Source organism: Mus musculus, chromosome 14 (assembly GCF_000001635.26).
Source record: "Mus musculus strain C57BL/6J chromosome 14, GRCm38.p6 C57BL/6J".
NCBI lineage: Eukaryota > Metazoa > Chordata > Mammalia > Rodentia > Muridae > Mus > Mus musculus.
Window position 1 is genome coordinate 26,773,175 of NC_000080.6, and position 19,730 is coordinate 26,792,904.

General features: G+C 38.5%; 1 protein-coding gene across 5 annotated transcripts in view; it reads left to right on the forward strand.

The window, feature by feature from the left end:
* The window catches only part of Dnah12 (dynein, axonemal, heavy chain 12), a 201,166-nt gene that overhangs the window by 81,621 nt on the left and 99,815 nt on the right, over nucleotides 1–19,730 (forward strand). For 4 of the 5 annotated variants that reach the window (XR_001781207.2, NM_001370884.1, XM_017316243.2 and 1 more), the window contains exons 29-36: nucleotides 422–667; nucleotides 1,044–1,163; nucleotides 5,628–5,737; nucleotides 8,172–8,355; nucleotides 8,492–8,632; nucleotides 12,086–12,169; nucleotides 12,684–12,872; nucleotides 18,965–19,084. Coding sequence is in view for 4 of the 5 variants with exons in the window: in NM_001370884.1 (NP_001357813.1) it covers nucleotides 422–667; nucleotides 1,044–1,163; nucleotides 5,628–5,737; nucleotides 8,172–8,355; nucleotides 8,492–8,632; nucleotides 12,086–12,169; nucleotides 12,684–12,872; nucleotides 18,965–19,084 (1,194 nt within the window). In the remaining variant the exon portion in view is untranslated. The remainder of the gene's footprint in view (nucleotides 1–421; nucleotides 668–1,043; nucleotides 1,164–5,627; nucleotides 5,738–8,171; nucleotides 8,356–8,491; nucleotides 8,633–12,085; nucleotides 12,170–12,683; nucleotides 12,873–18,964; nucleotides 19,085–19,730) is intronic. The other variant, XM_017316242.2, reaches the window with a different exon arrangement.

Consider the following 19,730-nt stretch of genomic DNA (forward strand, 5'->3'; position numbering starts at 1 on the left):
TGGGAGTATGAGTTTGTTTGTTCTTCATCTCCTTCTGCCCCTTCCCACATGGTATAAGGTAAAGCTCCAAGCACGTGTTTGTTTGGTGATGCAGAGGCTTGGCCTCAACATACAAAGCAAACCCTCTACCACTGAACTGCTGCCCAAGGCTAAGTTTCTTAAACAATCTGGAGACCGTTCCACTCAATTGCAAAGGCTGGCGTTGGACTTGTAATCCTCCTGTGTCAGTCTCTTGAGTAGCCAGTATTCCACATTTATGCTTCCGTGCCCAGCTTTCAAAAGCGTCTTTAGAAGTCCCAAACTATCGAGTACATAAAATCATTTAACTACTGCTACTCACATCTTTTGATCCTGCTTCTGCTTCACTTTGAAAATGGTCTCTTTTATGTAAGTAATGTACTTCATTTATTATATGCCTCAGGTTCTTTTCAGAACAGTAGCTATGATGGTGCCAAACTATGCCCTCATCGCAGAAATCTCCCTCTACTCCTATGGATTTCTGAATGCAAAACCTCTGTCTGTGAAGATAGTGATGACCTACAGGCTGTGCTCCGAGCAGCTGTCCTCACAGTTTCATTATGACTATGGAATGCGAGCAGTGAAAGCAGTGTTAGTGGCAGCTGGAAATCTAAAATTAAAATACCCCAATGAAAATGAGGACATACTGGTGAGTATTAATTACGTGTGTGTGTTGTGAAAACCTCTGTGGAAAGATAATTTCTTTAGTGAGATCAACCAGGAACTGTACACAGGCAGCTGAGTTGTTGCTTTTGGTCTTTCAGGTAAAATTGAAAGGGTAATTTTAGGTTTTTTATTGTACCTTATACTTTGTATAAAGGCCTTTAGGTTTGATAAGCATAGTGTTAGCTTCTGATTGTGGGCATTCTATAAACAATATAAAATAAACTTGACTTTTGACTAAGCACGTGTGTATGTGTGTGTGTGTGTGTGTGTGTGTGTGTGTATGTGTGTGTATGTGTGTGTGCACGCAGCAAACATGTAAGAACAGGCAATTAAATTACATTTCTTTTTCTGATTTTTAGCTTCTTCGATCAATTAAAGATGTAAATGAACCAAAGTTTCTATCACATGACATACCCTTATTTAATGGAATAACTAGTGACTTATTTCCTGGTATTAAGCTTCCTGAGGCCGACTACAAAGTAAGTGAACCCATGAAAATTACTCTACAAAAAAATTCAACTGATGTCTCAATTATTCACAAACTGTTATTAAATTGGGGACCTTATTCTGTGTGGATGGTCTTGGAGGGGACTTTTCAGTCATTCCTTATTTTTCAAAAAAAAAATTTGGAAGAGTTTGAGAAGCATTGATATTAGTTTTTTAAAGATTTAACAAAACCCCTGTGATTATGACCATCAAAATACACAAAATTTCAATCAAATTTGAAATAGAAAAAATTAAAAGATACTTGGTATGATTTTATTTTGAATCTGTTAAGGTTTAGTTTGTAGCGTGTATACCTAAGAATCTGTATTCTATTGCTATTTGGGAAGAATTTTAGATCAACCAGCTTCACTTGTACTGAAGTGTAATTCAGGTTTCTTTCTTAATTGATTTGATGTTTGGATTGTCTGGGAAATAATGAGAGGAGAACACTGACACCATTTATTATCACTGTTGTGCCTTCCTTAGAGCCTAACTGTGTCATTACGTGCTCAGTACTGGGTGTACTTTTACAACTGCCGTGGTGTTGTGTTGTGTTGTGTTTTGTTGTGTTTTGTTTTGTTTTGTTTTTTGTTTTGTTTTGTTTTGCTTTGCTTTGCTTTTGAAAGTCTGTCCTCTTTGTCATTGTTGAAGACTTTCTGTTTTATTATTTTTTATTATTTTCTAATTTTTGATATTTGTAGTTTTCAGCTTAAAGCTTATTTTGTCTTTTTAGCCTTTTACTATCTATAAATATTTATTTACTATTTATAAACAAGTATAGCTACCTCTGCTCTCTTTTATTTTTATTTTCACAGCGTATCTTTCTCATCCATTCAGTTTTGTTCTGTGAGTGTTCTGTAAGATGAAACAGACAGCAAATACTTTGGTCTTGTGTTTGTTAGTTTGTTTGTTTTAAATATTTATGTATTTATTTTATGTATGTGGGTACACTGTTGCACACACCAGAAGTGGGCATTGGATGCCCATTGCAGATGGTTGTGAGCCACCATGTGGTTGCTGGGATTTGAACTCAGGACCTCTGAAAGAACAGTCAGTACTCTTAACTGCTGAGCCATCTCTCCAGTCTGATTTTGTGTTTGTTTAATCAGTTCAGTCCTTTGATACACTTTTATTGGATTGTGCAATCCATTTATATTCAAAGTAATTAAACAATTACTTTTTTGTGTATGTGTGTGCACATGCGCACATGCATGCCACAGATCTCATGTAGAGAACGAAGGACAGCTTGCAGGAGTCAGTCCTCTCCTTCTAGCACACGGCTCTCAGGGACTAAAGTCAAGTTGTCCGGCCTGGTGAATGTCTGGGGCCGTATCTGCTGAGACAGACCCAAATTAATTATTGATATGAGGAGCGACTCACATTATTTTAATTAATTATTGATATGTAAGGTATAACTCATGTTATTTTAATTAATTATTGATATGTATGGAGTAACTCATGTTATTTTAATTGTCTTTGCACATTTTTCCCCTTGTTTCTTTTGTTGTTTCAAGGCAAAATCCTTTCTTGAGATTTGTATAAAATTATTCTATAGCTCGCTTTTTAAAATTGGTAGCAACTTAACATTGACTTAATAGCTAACATCCACATATAAGCAAGTCATACTGTACCGTAATTGTCTTTCTGTTTCTGGGATACCTCACTCAAGATGATGGTTTTCTAGTTCTATCTATTACCTGTGAATTTTATGACCTCATTCTTTTAAAAATGTCTGATTAATACTCCATTGTGTAAATGTACCCCATTTTCTTTATCCATTCTTCTGTTGAGGGACATCTCTGTCTAGGACAACTAGGTTGTTTCCGTTTCTAGCCATTATGAACAGAACAGCAATAAACATGGTTGAGCAAATGTCTCTGGTAGAATGACGTATCTTTGGGTGTATGCCCAAGAGTGTTGGTTTCTTTTTCCTTGTTTTGTGTGCTATCCAGCTATATTATAGATCCTTTCCTTCAGCAGAAGTTTAGGTTTTGGGGGAGAAGAGGCAGGCTGAGACTGCGTTTGGATTTCACTATGTAGAGCAGACTGGCCTAAAACTCATAGATATCTATCTGCTTTTGCTCATAAGTGCTGAGATTGAAAGTGTGAGCATTAAAGGGGCCATAGTAACATGGCATAACATAACATGACATAACACAGTATAACATAACAAACATAACATAACATAAAACATAACATAACTTAACATCACATAACATAGTTGTAGTTATGTTTACCCAGTATCTTGTGAGGGTTTCTATTGATGTGATGAAACACCATGACCAAAATCAACTTGGGGATGAAAGGGTTTGTTTGTTTGTTTGTTTGTTTGTTTGTTTTGGACAGGATTTCTCTGTGTAGCCCTGACTGTTCTGGAACTCACTCTGTAGACTAGGCTGGCCCCAAGCTCAGATCTACCTGCCTATGTCTCCTGAGTGATGGGATTAAAGGTGTAAACCAACACACCCAGCTGGAAAGGTTTTCTTTACCTTACATTTAATATCAGAATTCATCATCAAAGATAGTCAGGACAGGAACTCAAACAGTACAGGAATCTAGAGGTAGGGGCTGGTGCAGAGGCCATGGATGTTGCTTACTGACTTGCTCCCTATGGTTTGTTCAGCCTGCTTTCTCTTCTCTTCTCTTCTCTTCTCTTCTCTTCTCTTCTCTTCTCTTCTCTTCTCTTCTCTTTCTTTCTCTTGCTCTTGCTCTTGCTCTTGCTCTTGCTCTTGCTCTTGCTCTTGCTCTTGCTCTTGCTCTTGCTCTTTCTCTTTCTCTTTCTCTTTCTCTTTCTCTTTCTCTTTCTCTTTCTCTTTCTCTTTCTCTTTCTCTTTCTCTTTCTCTTTCTCCTCTCCTCTCCTCTCCTCTTCTCTTCTCAATTCTCTTCTCTTCAATTCTCTTCTCCTCTCCTCTCCTCTCCTCTCCTCTCCTCTCCTCTCCTCTCCTCTCCTCTCCTCTCTTCTCCTCTCCTCTGCCTGGTTGGTGGCCCAGTGTCTGAGAGATCTCAGGGGTCCAAGTTAGTTGAGACTGCTGGTCCTTCTATAGGGTTGCCCTCCTCCTCAGCTCCTTCCAGCTTTTCCCTAACAGGGGTCAGCAGCTTCTGTCCATTGATTGGGTGTAAATATCTGCATCTGACTCTTTCAACTGCTTGTTGGGTCTTTCAGAGGGCAGTCATGATAGGCCCCTTTTTGTGAGCACACCATAGCCTCAATAATACTGTCAAGGGGCCTCCTCTTGAGCTGGATCCTAATTTGGGCCTGTCGCTGAACTTCCTTTTCCTCAGGCTCCTCTCCATTTTTGTCTCTGCAGTTCTTTCAGACAGGAACAATTATGGGTCAGAGTTTTGACTGTGAAATGGTAACCCTCTCCCTCACTTGATGCCCTGTCTTCCTGCTGGAGAAGGGCTCTACAAGTTCCTTCTCCCCACTGTAGGGCATTTCATCTAAGGTCCCTCTCTTTGAGTCCTGAGAGTCTCTCACCTCCCAGGTCTCTGGTACATTCTAGAGGGTCTCCACACCTCCTACCTCCCAAGGTTGCCTGTTTCCATTCTTTCTGCTGGCCCTCAGGACTTCAGTCCTGTTCCCCACCACCACCCAATACCTGATCATGTTCCCTTCTTCCCCTCCATGTCCCCTTTCACACCCAGGCCCCTCCCTGCCTCCCTCCCTCTGCCTTCCTGTGATTCTTTTTTCGTCCTCCCAAATGGGATTGAGGCATCCTCACTTGGGCTCTTTGCCTTGTTAACCTTTTTGAGTTCTGTGAATTGTATCCTGGGTAGTAGTCTGTACTTTTTTTTTTTTTTTTTGGCTAATATCCACTTATTAGTGAGTACATACCATGCATGTCCTTTTGGGTCTGAGTTACCTCACTCAGGATGATATTTTCTAGTTCCATCCATTTGCCTTCAGTCTGCTTTCTTATAGAATCCAGGAACACCAGCCTTGGTGTGATACCACCTACAATAGGCTGGGCCCGCTCACATCAATCACTAATTAAGAAAATTCCCTTCAGGCTTGCCTGCAGCCTGATCTTATAGAGGGATTTTCTCAACTGAGGGTCTCTGCTCTCAGATGACCATAGCTTGGGTCAAGTTGAGTTGACATAAAACTAGACAAGACACTCAGGAAAGACTACCCACTTCTGAACTTAAGTTCCATCAGGATGATTTGCATATACAGTGCCTTATGGTTCTTCAATAGCTTGTCTGCTTATTCCTAGTTGCTATGGTATGAAGGGTTATCTAGCATATTCTTAACCAAAAATAGAATTTTGGCAAACACCATTAGAATTGTTCTTATTTTAACATATATCCAATGCTATGATCATTAATAACTTAGATTGTTATATTAAAAGCATCTTAATTCTATTTATTCTTTTTAATTTGAAAAATTCCTTCTGTATGACATAATTTATAATGACACTTTGTAGAAACACATTTCATTTCTATTTTATTTCAGGAATTTTTGGAATGTGCACATGAAACCTGCCAAACACATAATCTTCAGCCTGTTAAATTTTTTCTTGAAAAAATTATTCAGACATATGAAATGATGATTGTTCGACATGGGTAAGAATATTGATTATTTGCCATAGTTTAATGTTATTTTAAATTAAACTGGAGAACAAAAAGAAGCAATAAACTTTTTATAATTGGAAGGCTAGGGAGCAAATAATCCCTCTCTTCTCAGTAGCTTACAGCAAAGAACAAAGAAGCAGAGGAGGCATTCACACCTCTAATCCTACTTTGAGCATCAAGGTAGAAATGTCCCGAATCTGGGCCAGGTTGAAATATCCTGTCTCAGAAGTACAGTAAACACAGCCTACATTGTTAGGCATCAATTCTGAAATCCACTTGGGCACCTAATAGTCCCATTTTCAGAGATGGTTGTACTGTGAAACTAATGGAGTATAAAGTTTAGGACCTTGTCTTTATAAGGAACCATCCAAGCAGCTATAAACATTTTGTGCATATAACTTATTTTATAAGGTGGATATGTAATTTTGAATTCATAATTATATGAACATTTTTTTCTTAAAGGATCTCTTAAAATGTGTCAACCTAATGCTTTTTATACTATCCTGGACCTAACACTGCTTGATTCTTGTTTCCTGAGAGGGTCTTCCTAATCAGCTGTTTTCCACAGAACTTGACTTAACATTTGAAAGGTTTTCCTATTTTTGTCTTTTTTCCTCAACATGCGTATAGTAACAAGAAAAAAATGTTACTTTTAGTAACAAAAGAATGGTCCCAGCATTTCCTGTTTGGTGAAAGTTGGGGTCTAATAATCACAATTTTTGAGAAGTTAAAATAAAAGCCTTTGAATTATACAAATTTGAAACATACACTAAGGTGAAGGAATAGGAAACCACCCCTCATGCATCCAGGGCTGAGCACATGTGTGTGTTATTAGACCAGACTCAGGAGGTAGAAATCAGTAAACATCTTTTGAAAATTATAATCAGCTTTTATATATTTTAATCCTCCATCTGCCCTAAGTACAGTTTTATTTCTCTAAATCCTTGTGGGAAACTTAACCTTTCCAGGCTTAGGAGATTCTACACCTCCAGCCTGTTTTCATCCAGTCTTGTTTCCTTCCAAAATAATGATGGTGGCCCTCTCTGCCTGCAGTTTCCATTTCTATGCTTAAGTTACTCACAGTCAATCAACTGCAGTCTGAAAATATGAAGGGACAATTTCATATTTTGAGAGAGAGCACTGTCATATAATATTTTCAAAGTATATTATTAGAATTATTCTACTTTATGACTAGCTATTGTTAGTCTCTTACTATGTCCAATTTATAAATTAGCCTGTATTGTAGTTTTGAATATGCAAGAAAGAACATAGTATTACATACCCTTGCATAGTGCTCATGGTTTTGGGTATCAACTGGTGAACTCCCAAAGGATGGGGGCTTCGATACTGAGAACCATATTAATCCTTCATAGATTTTAATACCGTGACAAAATAGCCCGGTCCTTGATTTCATCCTTTATACCCTTCTAAGTTTTCATTGTTGGAAGTTTTCTTGAATTTTGACCATGTGCATGGGAATCCTGCAGTTTCTGGAGCTTCTGAGCTCCCTCTCTTCTCCTTCACATCTACTTGCAGACAGACCTGTCCCTCATCTCCTCTGTGCTCCATCTTTATAGTTTCTTGTTAAATGCAGAGATGCCTTTCCATTGTTTCTAATAGCTCTGTATTCACTACCCTTTCCCCCTCCATTAGATAGATTATCTGTCTTCCAATTTATCTGAATGATTAAATTCATCAAGTATTCTACCACTGCATAACAATGGTCAATCGTTTGTCCTCTGGAAGCTGTTCATTTGTCCTGGCTTCTAAGCCAGTGCATTATACTTCAGTTTTCTTCCCTAGGACGGGCTAAGCTACACAGTCACTTACAATGCAAAGCCTAATTTTTCATTCATTCTGCATGTCCATTTAGAGGTTAGCAGGGAGAACTCTGTTTATCCTAGTCACAAAGAGTAGCCACATCTCGACACTGTGGATCACATTCTTGAAAGGAGGGAGATAGCTCTGTCAGTTCCCTTATTGGCAATTATCTATTGTGAATGACTCATTGGTTGGAATTAGACACCCGATGTTTCTACAAGAGTGGCAAAGAGGCCTATGTGCCAGGAGGAGGTCTGGAAATGTATGGCAAAGAGCACTTGTAATCACCATAGCCATCGAAAGCTTTAAAACAGTTCTTCTCGTGTCTTGGTTTTTAGTTTAAGAATATAGGACTAATAAAATTGTATTGTCATGTAGAGATGTTCCATTATATGGTATCTTTGAGAGTGTTATGATTATGGAAAATTCAATGTAGACTTAATCAGTTTAGAAATTAGGTGTATTTTATCATATCATAGGAAATATTTTAGAAATTAAAAAATTATATATGGTGATCACCACAGAGTGATGAACTCTATGCTGGTACAAATAATTTGATTGGTCATATTATTACCATCTTCCTGTATATCTCTGTCTCTTATAGTTTCATGTTGGTAGGAGAGCCTTTTGCTGCCAAGACAGAAGTGCTGCACGTGCTGGCGGACACGTTAACTCTTATGAATGAACGCAACTATGGAGACGAAGAAAAGGTCATGTATAGGACTGTAAACCCCAAATCAATTACTATGGGTCAACTTTTTGGGCAGTTTGACCCAGTGTCTCATGAGGTAATCTACAAGATAATATTCTTTTCTATAAACAGTACATATTAAAGCAAGTAATTAGAAGTATTTCTATGTTTTAAAAAATAAATTCAATTTATTTTATGAGGGAAGTTTTTCAGCTTCTCCTTTTTTTCCTCAGTGGACTGATGGTATTGTGGCAAACACATTTAGAGAATTTGCCTTAGCAGAATCACCTGACCGGAAGTGGGTTGTATTTGATGGTCCTATTGATACTTTGTGGATAGAGAGTATGAATACAGTATTGGATGATAATAAAAAGGTAAATCACTATTATTTAAAGCAGAACTTATTCAGATATAATTAAGCAATTCTAGGATTATATATTTAAACTAAAGTATGTAAAAATTGAATACATTTATAAATTATCTTTTCGTAAAGGTTATGCTATAGTCTTTTGTTTTAAATAGAATACAAGTATGTTATAGTCAAGCTGCTCCATTAACATAGTAGTTGTACTAGTCACTGCTCTATTGCTGGGAAGGGACACCATGACCAAGGCAGCTTCTATAAATGAACACATTTAATTGGGGCTTGCTCACAGTTTCAGAGGGCTAGACCATTATCATTGTGACAGAGAGAATGAAGGTGGACAGGCACTGGAACAGTAGCTGAGAGCTGCATTATAATCCATGGGGAGAGAGAGAAAAAGGGGGGGGATATACTCGGGCCTTGACATGGGATATTGAAACCTCAAAGCCCACATCCAGTGACACACTTACTCCAACAAGACCCTTTTAATCTTTTCAAGTAGTGCCTGGTGACAAAGTCATTCAAATATATGTGAGTAAGCATTGAAATATATAAGCCCATGAGAGCCATTCATATTCAAACCACCATAGTAATCTACTAAAAACTTAAGTTGGGCCGGGGAAGATTGCTTAGCTGTTAAGAGCACTGGCTACTCTTCAGAGGACTGAGAATCCAGGGTCAGTGTTCCCAGAACCCACCTGGTGCCTAACAGTCATCTGTGACTCATTCCTTGTCACTGTGCACATGTGCTGGACAGATGGACATGTGGGCATAAAACTCATACACATAAAAAAGAATAAGTTAAGTTAGTTCAATCTTATATTTCCATATAGAAGTTTATAGAAGTTAGAAGAAAATAAAAGTCTCATTTCTTTTTTTAAAAAAGTTACTTTATTTTTTATCTGTAAAATGTTACCATGGGACATGAGAGATATACAAAAGAACTAGACAATGGTAGTCTTATAATGTTTCTTTTAATTGAGAATAAATGGTAATAAAATTCTAAAAAGTGGATGCTATGATTTTACTGTATTTGAACATTTTCATAGCTGTTACCAAAATAAAGATGCATCAAATTTTCTGCACCCAGAGGTTCATTCATGCACCTTCCAAGTCATAATATTTTCTAGAGATCATCACTTAATAAGTAATAACTGGTTTTAGCACGTTTTGAACTTCATGTTAGTAGACTCACATTCTTTAGTGCTCTCCAGTTTGGGTCTATGTATGTAAGGTGTTAGTGTTGTTGTTTTCTATTTTATTCCTTATTCTCTTTCATGTCTGCATTAGTATTCTACTGTGTGAATATGGCTCAGTGTTTCCATACTTGTTTTGTAGCCTTAGGGACTGAATCCTTGGGCAGATGTTAAGCCAGAACTCTACCATTGGGCTCTTTCCCCCCACCCACGTTTTTAAAAATAAATATATGAAATGACTACCCTATTAAACAGTGAATTCATTTAATTAGTACTCAAATGTATGTTTAAGCACCTTATCACTGTTGGTCACATTTTTCACTCAGTAGTATTGATCGCACTGAGAAAGAAAAGTAAACAGACAGGTGTTGATGATTCAGAAAGGAGGAGTTAATGAGCAGAATGAAATGTAAGGATTTAAACTCACACAGAAGGCTGCTCTCACATCAATGACAGGAGTGTCACCTGATACACAGAGTTGGTGGTGACAAAATACAGTCCTGCTGACTTGTGTTTATGAAGGGGTGAGCCTCAGTTCTTTTCAGAAGAAATGAAAGCATTTTAATTAGCCACAGTGGAAGCTGGGAAGCAGATCTGCTTAGCAGTGTTCTCAACCCATGACCTCTGGGGTCACTTATGAGAGATCCTGCATATCAGAAATTTACATTACATAGCAAAATGATAGTCATGAAGTAAACAACAAAATAATTTTATGGTTGGGGTCACCTCAACATGAGGAACTATGTTAAAGGAGCACAGCATAGGAAGGTTGAGAGCCACGGGCTTCCAGAAACATAGAAGTGTATGTGGGTAGTACTGAGGACTGGGTTAATTTAAAAGGCTGCCTTTGTGAAATATTCTCTAAAGATAATGGTGTGCAAATAGTAGAAGCACCGTATACAAAGCAGAACTTACCTAAGAAAGGAAGTAAAACCAGCTGTGATAAGACATGCCTTACCAAGATGAGGAGAGAGCACGTTAGGGAGAAGTTGGTCTGCACAGAGGGAGTGAGAACCATAGTCAGGATCCATTAGGGAGGGGAAACTGTTCTGAAGTAAAGGAAAAGAGGTGTACTCGATGTTAATGAGCAGGAGAACTGATGTGGGCAGAGCTAAGATGCTTGAATTGAATCATTCAGAATGACATGGTTTTTTCCCCAAGAGATAAATTTCCAGATATATGGAATGAATGAATGGAGAAAAGCAAGTCAAAAATAAGTGAAGACAGGTTGGTCAGAAACATAAGATGTATTGATGAAACTGGGCCAGGAATGGAGTATTGGGTGAGAAAAAGATCCTCTGGGCCTGGCAGGTGACAGCAAAAGCAAGGATTTCCGGATGGTTGGCTTGTGTTTGACGGTGGCAGCACAGGAGAGTGAGGGTGATGCTGCTGTCCTGTCCTAACCTGATAGCAGAACAGTGCTCACTGGTGTCATCGGGTACACACTTAGACATATTCTAGATTATTTCTCTCAAGTAGAACTTTCTACAATTCTGGAAATGTCTGCACTGTTAAGGTAGATGTCAGCCAGTCACATGTGGCTTACCAACACTTCGTTTGCAGAATTGGTTAGTGTAGCTGAAGAACTGAACTTGGGGTGGGGAGATAGCTTAGAAATAGAGTGCTTGCCAGCATGCATAGGGTCCACGCACTTCATCTTGTGCAGAAAGAAAAGAAAGGTGCCGAAGAACTGAACTACATTTAATTTTTACATTGGTAAATTAAATACGAATAGCCCTGCATGGCTAGTATAATACAACTCTTTGCCACTCTATTTTATACCTAACAAGATGAATCCAGAAATGTTAGACACTTCTTTGTTGGCATATGACTAGAGAGAGTCCCAAGTCTAGAATGAAGATTGTAGAAGCAGAGAGGAAACAAAAGAGAGAGAAGTGGAGGTGGTTGAGACTATGTAACAAAATTAATTTGATGTGTGAATAGTTAATAATAATAGTCACTGATATTATTAAATTTAATTATCTCTAAGCCAAGAAGCTTGAGATAAGGTAGTTTTAATAATAGAAAAGATGAGAATTTGAGAGAAAGCATGTGATTGATAAATCCAAGTTTTGAACATATTTGATAGAAGAGGAAATATTTTAGATTAACGAAACTAAGGAGGCATCATAAACACAGGGCTAGACTAGGATTTTTTTTTCTGGCTTCCATCCATATTCATGCTTTTATATCCCAGCACATCTTTTATCTATAAACAGAACAATTCTATCTGAATTTTAAAATATTTGAAAAATATTTGCCTTTAGCTTTGCCTTATGAGTGGAGAAATCATTCAAATGTCCCCTCAAATGAGCCTCATCTTTGAAACAATGGACCTTTCACAGGCTTCGGTAAGTTCTTAATATATAATACTCGGTTTATAGTTTATTCATTTATTGAATCAAAATATTTTGTGTTCGAAGATGGGCTTAACACTGGGGATAGACAGATGGTAAGACTCAGTGTATGTTTAAAACGGATAAGCAGATGGTGCACAGTTACATGTAAGCGTCCTGAGAGCACAGAGGGGACTGGGCATCCATGGGAGCAACGGGAGGAGAAAGACCTTAGATGATGTTTGTGTTTGACCTCATTTTGCAGAAGATTCAAGACTTCTTCAAGGAAATTAGTTAGGTTTGGGCATTTCAAATCATGATTAGACGATGTCTAAACATGAATAGGTAGAAGATGGCTAAGGACCTGACTGAAAATAGTTTTCTGTATTGGGCACATGTAGTGTTTTTTTAGAGTATAAAAATGGGTGTGACCTACATACATCCTGAAAGGACTTATAGGTCAGGGACCACTCCTGGAAAAGCAATCTCTTTTGGAAATGGAAAAAGGAAATCTCTGCTTTTTCTCCAGCCAGCCACTGTGAGTCGCTGCGGCATGATTTATTTGGAACCGTCACAGTTAGGATGGGAGCCACTAGTGGCTTCATGGTTGAACTCATTGAAAGAGCCTCTAAGTGAACTAGAACATCAAAATCTGCTGAAAGAGCTCTTTGACTGGCTAGTACCACCTTCTTTAGTATTTCGGAGGAAGAAATGCAAGGTAACAGCACAGTAATTCTCTGACTGACTCCAATTTCTGAAGATTCTGTAAAACTCAATTAAATTTACAGTCACAATGCAGGAATGAATAAAGTCGGTTTTTCTTTATCTTTGTTTTATTATTTTATTTATTTATTTATTTACTATTTGTTTGTTTATTTGTTTTGGCCTCGAACTCACTATTTAATTGAAGAGGACCTTAAACTTCTGATCCTCCTGCCTCCACCTCCCAAATTCGGGATCACAAGCATCTTCCTTACAAACGCAGACTCCTTTGCTTTTATATTGCTTAAATTACAAATAACTTAAAAGCTTAAACTTACCTAGAATATTTGTATTAAACCATAGTTTCTAGACCTTTAAAAATCCTTATTTTATTTATTTACATTCCAAATATTGTTGTCCCCAACCCCAGAATTTTTCCCTCATCCTACCTCCCATTTGCCTCTGAGAGGGTGCTCCCCTCTCACACACTTCACACACACACACACACACACACACACACACACACACACCCGACATCCCCCTTCCCTAGGGCATCAAGTCTCTAACAGGATTAGCTGCATCCTCTCCCACTGAGGCCAGACAAGGCAGTCCTCTACTACTTATGTGCCAGGGGCCATGGACCAGTCAATGTATGCTCTTTGGTTGGTGGCTTAGTCTCTGGAAGCTTCCAAAGGTCCAAGTTACTTTATACTGTTGGTCTGCATATGGGGTTGCCATCTTCTTCACCTCCTTCAATCCTTACCCAAACTCTTCCATAGGGGTCCCCGATCTCACTTCAATGGTTGGCTTTTGTATTAAGATCTGATGATCTTTTTGAGTTTCCTCAGTTCCTGTTGTTATGTCTCCCTTTTCATTTCTGATTTTGTTAATTTGGATTCTGTCTCTGTACCCTTACTTTGGCTAAGGGTTTATCTATCTTGTTGATTTTCTTATAGAACCAAGTTTTGTTGATTCTTTGTATTGTTCTCTTTGTTTCTAATTGATTGATTTCAACCCTGAGTTTGGTTATTTCCTGCCTTCTACTCCTCTTTGGGTGTGTTTGCTTCTTTCTGTTCTAGAGCTTTCAGGTGTGCTGTTAAGTTACTAGAATAGGATCTCTCCAATTTCTCTATGAAGGCACTCAGAGCTGTGAGTTTTCTTCTTAACACTGCTTTCATTGTGTCCCATAAGTTTGGGTATGCTGTGCCTTCATTTTTGTTAAATTCTAGAAAATCTTTAATTTCCTTCTTTATTTCTTGCCTGTCCAAGTTATCTTTGAGAGAGAGTTGTTCAGTTTCCATGAGTATACAGGCTTCTATTGTTTTTGTTTCTATTGAAGACCAGCCTTAGTCCATGATGATCTGATAGAATGCATGGGACTATTTCAATCTTCTTTTGTGTCTGATTATATGGTTGATTTTGGAGGAGATGTCATAAGGTGCTGAGAAGAAGGTATATCTTTTTGTTTTAGGGTGAAATGTTTTGTAGATATCTGTTAAATCCATTTGGTTCATACCTTCTTTTAGTTTCACTGTGTCTCTCTGTTCCCATGATCTGTCCATTGGTGAGAGTGGGGTGTTTAAGTCTCCTAGTATTATTGTTTGAAGTTACGTGTGTGCTTTTAGTTTCAGTTATGTTTCTTATACAAAGATGGTTGCCCTTGCATTTTGGGCTTAGATGTTTAGAATTGAGAGATCATCTTAGTGGATTTCCTCTGATGAGTATGAAGTATCCTCCCCCATTTATTTTGATAACTTTGGGTTGAAAGTATGTTTTATTGGATATTAGAATATGGCTACTCCAGCTTGTTTCTTGGGACAGTTTGCTTGGAAAACTTTTTTTCCAGTGCTTTACTCTGAGGTAGTGTCTGTCTTTGTAGCTGAGGCGTGTTTCTTGTAGGCAACAAAATGACGGATCCTGTTTATGTATCCAGTCTGTTAGCCTGTGTCTTTTTATTGGGAAATTGAGTTGGTTGATGTTGACAGATAGTAAAGACCAGTGACTGTTATTTTTGCTGTTGGAGGTGATATTATGTGTCTATGATTCTTTTCTTTTGGGTTTGTTATGAGATGATTATTTTCTTGTGTTTTCTTGGGTGTAGTTTCTCTCCTTGTGTTGGATTTTTTCCTTCTAGTATCCTCTGTAGGACTGGATTAGTAGAAAGATATTGTTTAAATTTGTCATAGAATATTTTGGATTCTCCACCTATGATAATTGAGAGTTTTTCTGGGTATAGTACCCTTAGTACCTGTGTTCTCTTAGGGTCTGTATGACATCTGTCCAAGATCTTCTAGCTTTTAGCATCTCTGTTGAGAAGTCTGGTGTAATTTTGATAGGTCAGCCTTTATATGTTACTTGACCTTTTCCTCTTACAGCTTTTAATATTCTTTCTTTGTTCTGTACATTTGGTGTTTTGACTATTGTATGGCAAGAGGATTTTTTTTTCTGGTCCAATCTATTTGGTGTTCTGTAGGCTTGTTGTATGTTTATTGCCATCTCTTTCTTTAGATTAGGGAAGTCTTCTTTTGTGATTTTGCTGAAGAGGTTTTCTGGCCCTCTTTTAATCCTATTATTCTAAGGTTTGTTCTTTTCATTGTGTCCCAAATTTCCTGGATGTTTTGGGTTAGGAACTTTCTGAACTTTGTATTTTCTTTGACTGTTGTGTCAATATCTTCTGTGGTATCTTCTATGCCTGAGATTCTCTCTTCCATCTCTTGTATTCTGTTGGGGATGCTTGCAATGTAAGACCCCCTTTCGGGGACCCCTACTCTAGTCTCGGGAGTGTGAGAGCACCCAAAGAAACACGAGGACCTATCTTGTTGTAATTACATGAGGACGTTTAATTACGGAGCTCCGGACCGACATGTATCCCACACAGGAGATAAAGGATGTTGGCCACGAGGCTTGAAAGCTAGGGGGTTTTATGGGGTAAGGGGCTTAGGGGTGTGGAATTCAGCATAGCGACACACTATTGGCTTATTCAAACATTAACAGAAAGATTACATGTACGTGCAGGGTGTCAGAATTCTGTGAGTTGTTGACTCAGTTCAGATAGCCCTGTTATGTCTTCACATTCCCTTTATCTTATGGTCAAGATGTTCCCAGGAATGTTTTAACTACGAGGCATACCCAGGTTTGTTTTTCTCTTTTCTCAGCCCCAGGCAGCCTCTAGGCTCACAAACAACCAGCAATTTCTGAGTACTTTATATGACTTACAGGTCTTGAAATTTCATCTTTCTTTCAGCATCTGTAACTCCTGATCTCTTGCCTAGGTTTTCCATCTCCAGGGTTTCCTCCCTTTGTAATTTCTTTATTGTTTCTATTTCCATTTTTTGATCTTTGACCATCTCATTCAATTTCTTCAACTGTTTGATTGTGTTTCCTGTATTTCTTTAAGGCATTTACTTGTTTCCTCTTTAAGAGCTTCTACCTATTTGTGTTTTCCTGTATCTTTCTAAGGAAGTTATTTATATCTTCCTTAAAGGCCTCTATCATCTCCATGAGATGGGATTTTTAGGTCAGAACCTTGTTCTTCAGGTGTGTTAGGGTATCCAGAGATTGCTGTGGTAGGAGAACTGGGTTCTGGTGGTTCCAAATTACATTATCTTCCTTGCTTATGTTCTTGTGCTTGCCTTTTGCCATCTAGTTATCTCTGGTGTAAAATGTCCTGGGTGTCCTGGACTGGAGCAGGCCTTCTTGGAGGCAGACAGAGCTGTGTGACTTGGGTTAGAGCAGGTCTCCTGGAAGGCAAGCAGTGTTGTCTCTGGTTAGGGCAGGCCTCCTATGTCTCTGGTTATAACGATCCTCCTGTGTCCCTGGTTAGGGCAGACCTCCTGGGACACAGGCTGGCTTTGGGTCTGGGGGCAGACACTCTTGATCTGCCAGGGGTTCAGGTAGAGGTGCAGACCAGAAAGATGATGGGGCTCAAGCAGAGAGGGATAGATCCCATATCTTCTGGGCTCTATGGGGGTCTCAGTCAGTGTGGTATTGGGACAGGGGTCTCATTTGTGTTCCTGGTTAGGGAAGACCTCCTGGAAGACAGGTAGGCTATGGGGTGGGGGCATGCATGTGGGTCTGGCACAGGTTTAGTTGGAGGTATAGACCAGAAGGACAACCCTTCCTGTATTTTATAAAAATTTTAGGTGCTAGAGAAATGCTCAGTGGTCAAGAATACACGCTGCTCTTGTAGAGGACCAACGTTCAGTTTCCATCAGCCATGTTGAGTGGCTCACAACTGTCTATAACTCTGACCCCAGGGGATCTGATGCCCACCTACACTCAGATACATGTCTGTATGTGTGCATGCACACACACAAACATTAATATAAATAGATTTTAGAACATCTTAATTGCATGTCTTTATAAACACACGAGTGTTTAGTATTTTACGGATTCTCTTTATACTGCACTATTTTATTAAGGCTTTCGTAACAAATTACTAAAAATGTGGTGTCTTAGATAACAGAATTTTACTTTCTTATGGTTCTGGAGACGAGAGACTGGCATCAAGATGTTGACAGAGCTGTGGTTCCTTGGAAATACCGAGAAAGAATCTTCCTTTGTCTTCCAGATTCTGGTGACTCCAGTTCTGTGGCTCATGGCTGCATAACTCCAATCCCCCCTTCCAGCTTCTCATGGCCTTTCTCTCTGTGGCACTTCTCTGTGGCACTTTGGGGTCTTGGACTTCACACCTGTTGGATAGTACATAATGATGTCTCATCTCCAGATTCTTAATTACCTCTTCAAAGATCTTTCACCATCAATTCTTGGCATTATAATATAGAAGAGTCTTTTGGAAGACCACCATTCAGCAATAGTGAACACACTTAGCTAAACTTAAATAAATATATTGGATACAGAAATACACTCAAATAGCTTCCCATCTTAAAATATGGTTTTAGAAAGAGAAAAGTTATGGTATTTATAAAACTAGACAGTTCACATTACAAAGACTATTTATGGTGACTTCATAGAGAAAATAAAAGTTCTTAGCAGCTTATCATCTTTAAATCCCTAAGAATGTAGAAATAGATAATACAAAATAAGCTGCATCTTTCCATGTAACTGGTGACGGGCTTTCTTTTCACAACTGTCGTGTTTTCTATATGTGGCCAGTTCTAAAATGCACTCAGTTTATTTCCTCCCTGGCAATGTTTTTATTTGTCTTTCCATTCTTTTTTCCAGCCATCTCCTCACCTCAGCCTTTCCTGTAGATTGGCCTCAGTTCTGTCCTCATGTCCTGCCTGAATCACCACAGGAGCATTGCTCTGGTGCAATCTACATCTTAGAGTGAAGATTGTAAACGCTCACCCATCCTGTTTATTCCCTACTTTAAAAATCCTTCTTTGGAGGCTTCTTCCCATAATGAACGTATTGCAGCCTATGTCGTTACCCTGCCTCTGCATCCTGCAGAATCTCCTGAGAAGTCTGTACCTACTGTGTCTATTATGTGACTCTACTGCTTACACATCCTCCGGCCTCGATTTACCTAACTTTTATTTCCATTGAAAATTCAGTTCAGCTTCTTCTCTTGGAAGGCTGTTTGTCTTTTATCTTTTCCCAGGTCCCCTGGAAATAATTTCTGGGCCTATTTCTACACCAAGTGCTATAGCAACATCTCTCTTCAGAGACTGGCTCCTTTATATAATTACCTCACTATATTAAACTTTTCTGTTAGAGTTGCTTCTTCTCAGGGATCATGTCTCTTGTTTCTACTTCTCCTAGCTTGCTGTATGACTATTTAAGTATCTAATTTGTATTTGATAAGCATAGAATAAATAACTGGATGAATGGCTGTCAGAGGTTTCATTTCTGCTACTCTTAGAACATCATTCGTTCTCTTGTATACCAAGTTAGCACTTGTCAGAGGACTGGGGATAAGAATGCACCATGAACAATTTTGCTATGCACTAAACCAAACTCAAAATCCCTGAGAAATGTTTTTATTGTGAATACAGTTTATTTTCTGTAAGTTTAAACGTTATTTAAAAACATATCAACACTGTATATATTCTTATTCAATTTTATTAAATGCAATATTTACTTTCATTTCTTCTCCAAGTAAGATGGAAAAAAATTTAAAACAACTTATTATTTTCCCTTTTGCAGGAACTGATTCCTACAAGTAACATCAATGCGGTTGTGGCACTCACGCGCCTCATTGAAATACTGCTCTGTACTGTTGTGGAAAATGAACCCAATAGCAAGCACATTCGTGTCTGGACTATGGTTGGTTTTATATTTAAAGTGGTTTTAAACACAAAATAAATGTATGGTTATAGAAAATAACGTTCATATGCAGAAAGACCTGTAAGCTCCAGAGCAGGCACTGATGATTACTAAAGAATAGCTGCGAACACTAAGTTGGCCCGACCTGGTACTCTGATTCTAAAAGCAACTCTAAAGAAAATAAAGTATGTCAGAGTGGACTCAGACTGTGCTACTCTTTACGAAATGCCATATGTGGATGTTCCTCGATGAGGTGGTGCAGTATTACACTCACTTGCTTTGGGGTAATTGATTTTTGTCTAGTGCTAAGCAGGAGTATAGGCAGCCTAGAAACTACCTATGAAAGACTTCGAGAAGGTATCTAATCAGATAAGTGGATACAGGCAGAATCCACCGTGGGTTCTTTAGGACACAGTAGTAAGTAGTCTTTGTTAGTTAATGTCTGGAGTTCAAAGAAGACCAAAGACAATGGCAATAGTGTGCAGAAATTACCAGAGAGAGAGAGAAAAATTTGGTTTAATTCCACTTCTTTAAAAAAAATTAATTTACATCCCAAATGTTGTCCCCCTCCCAACCCCCCCTCACAGAGTCCCTCCCTCCATTGCCCCCCTTCTTCTCTGAGAGGGTGGGGCCCCCTGCATATCTC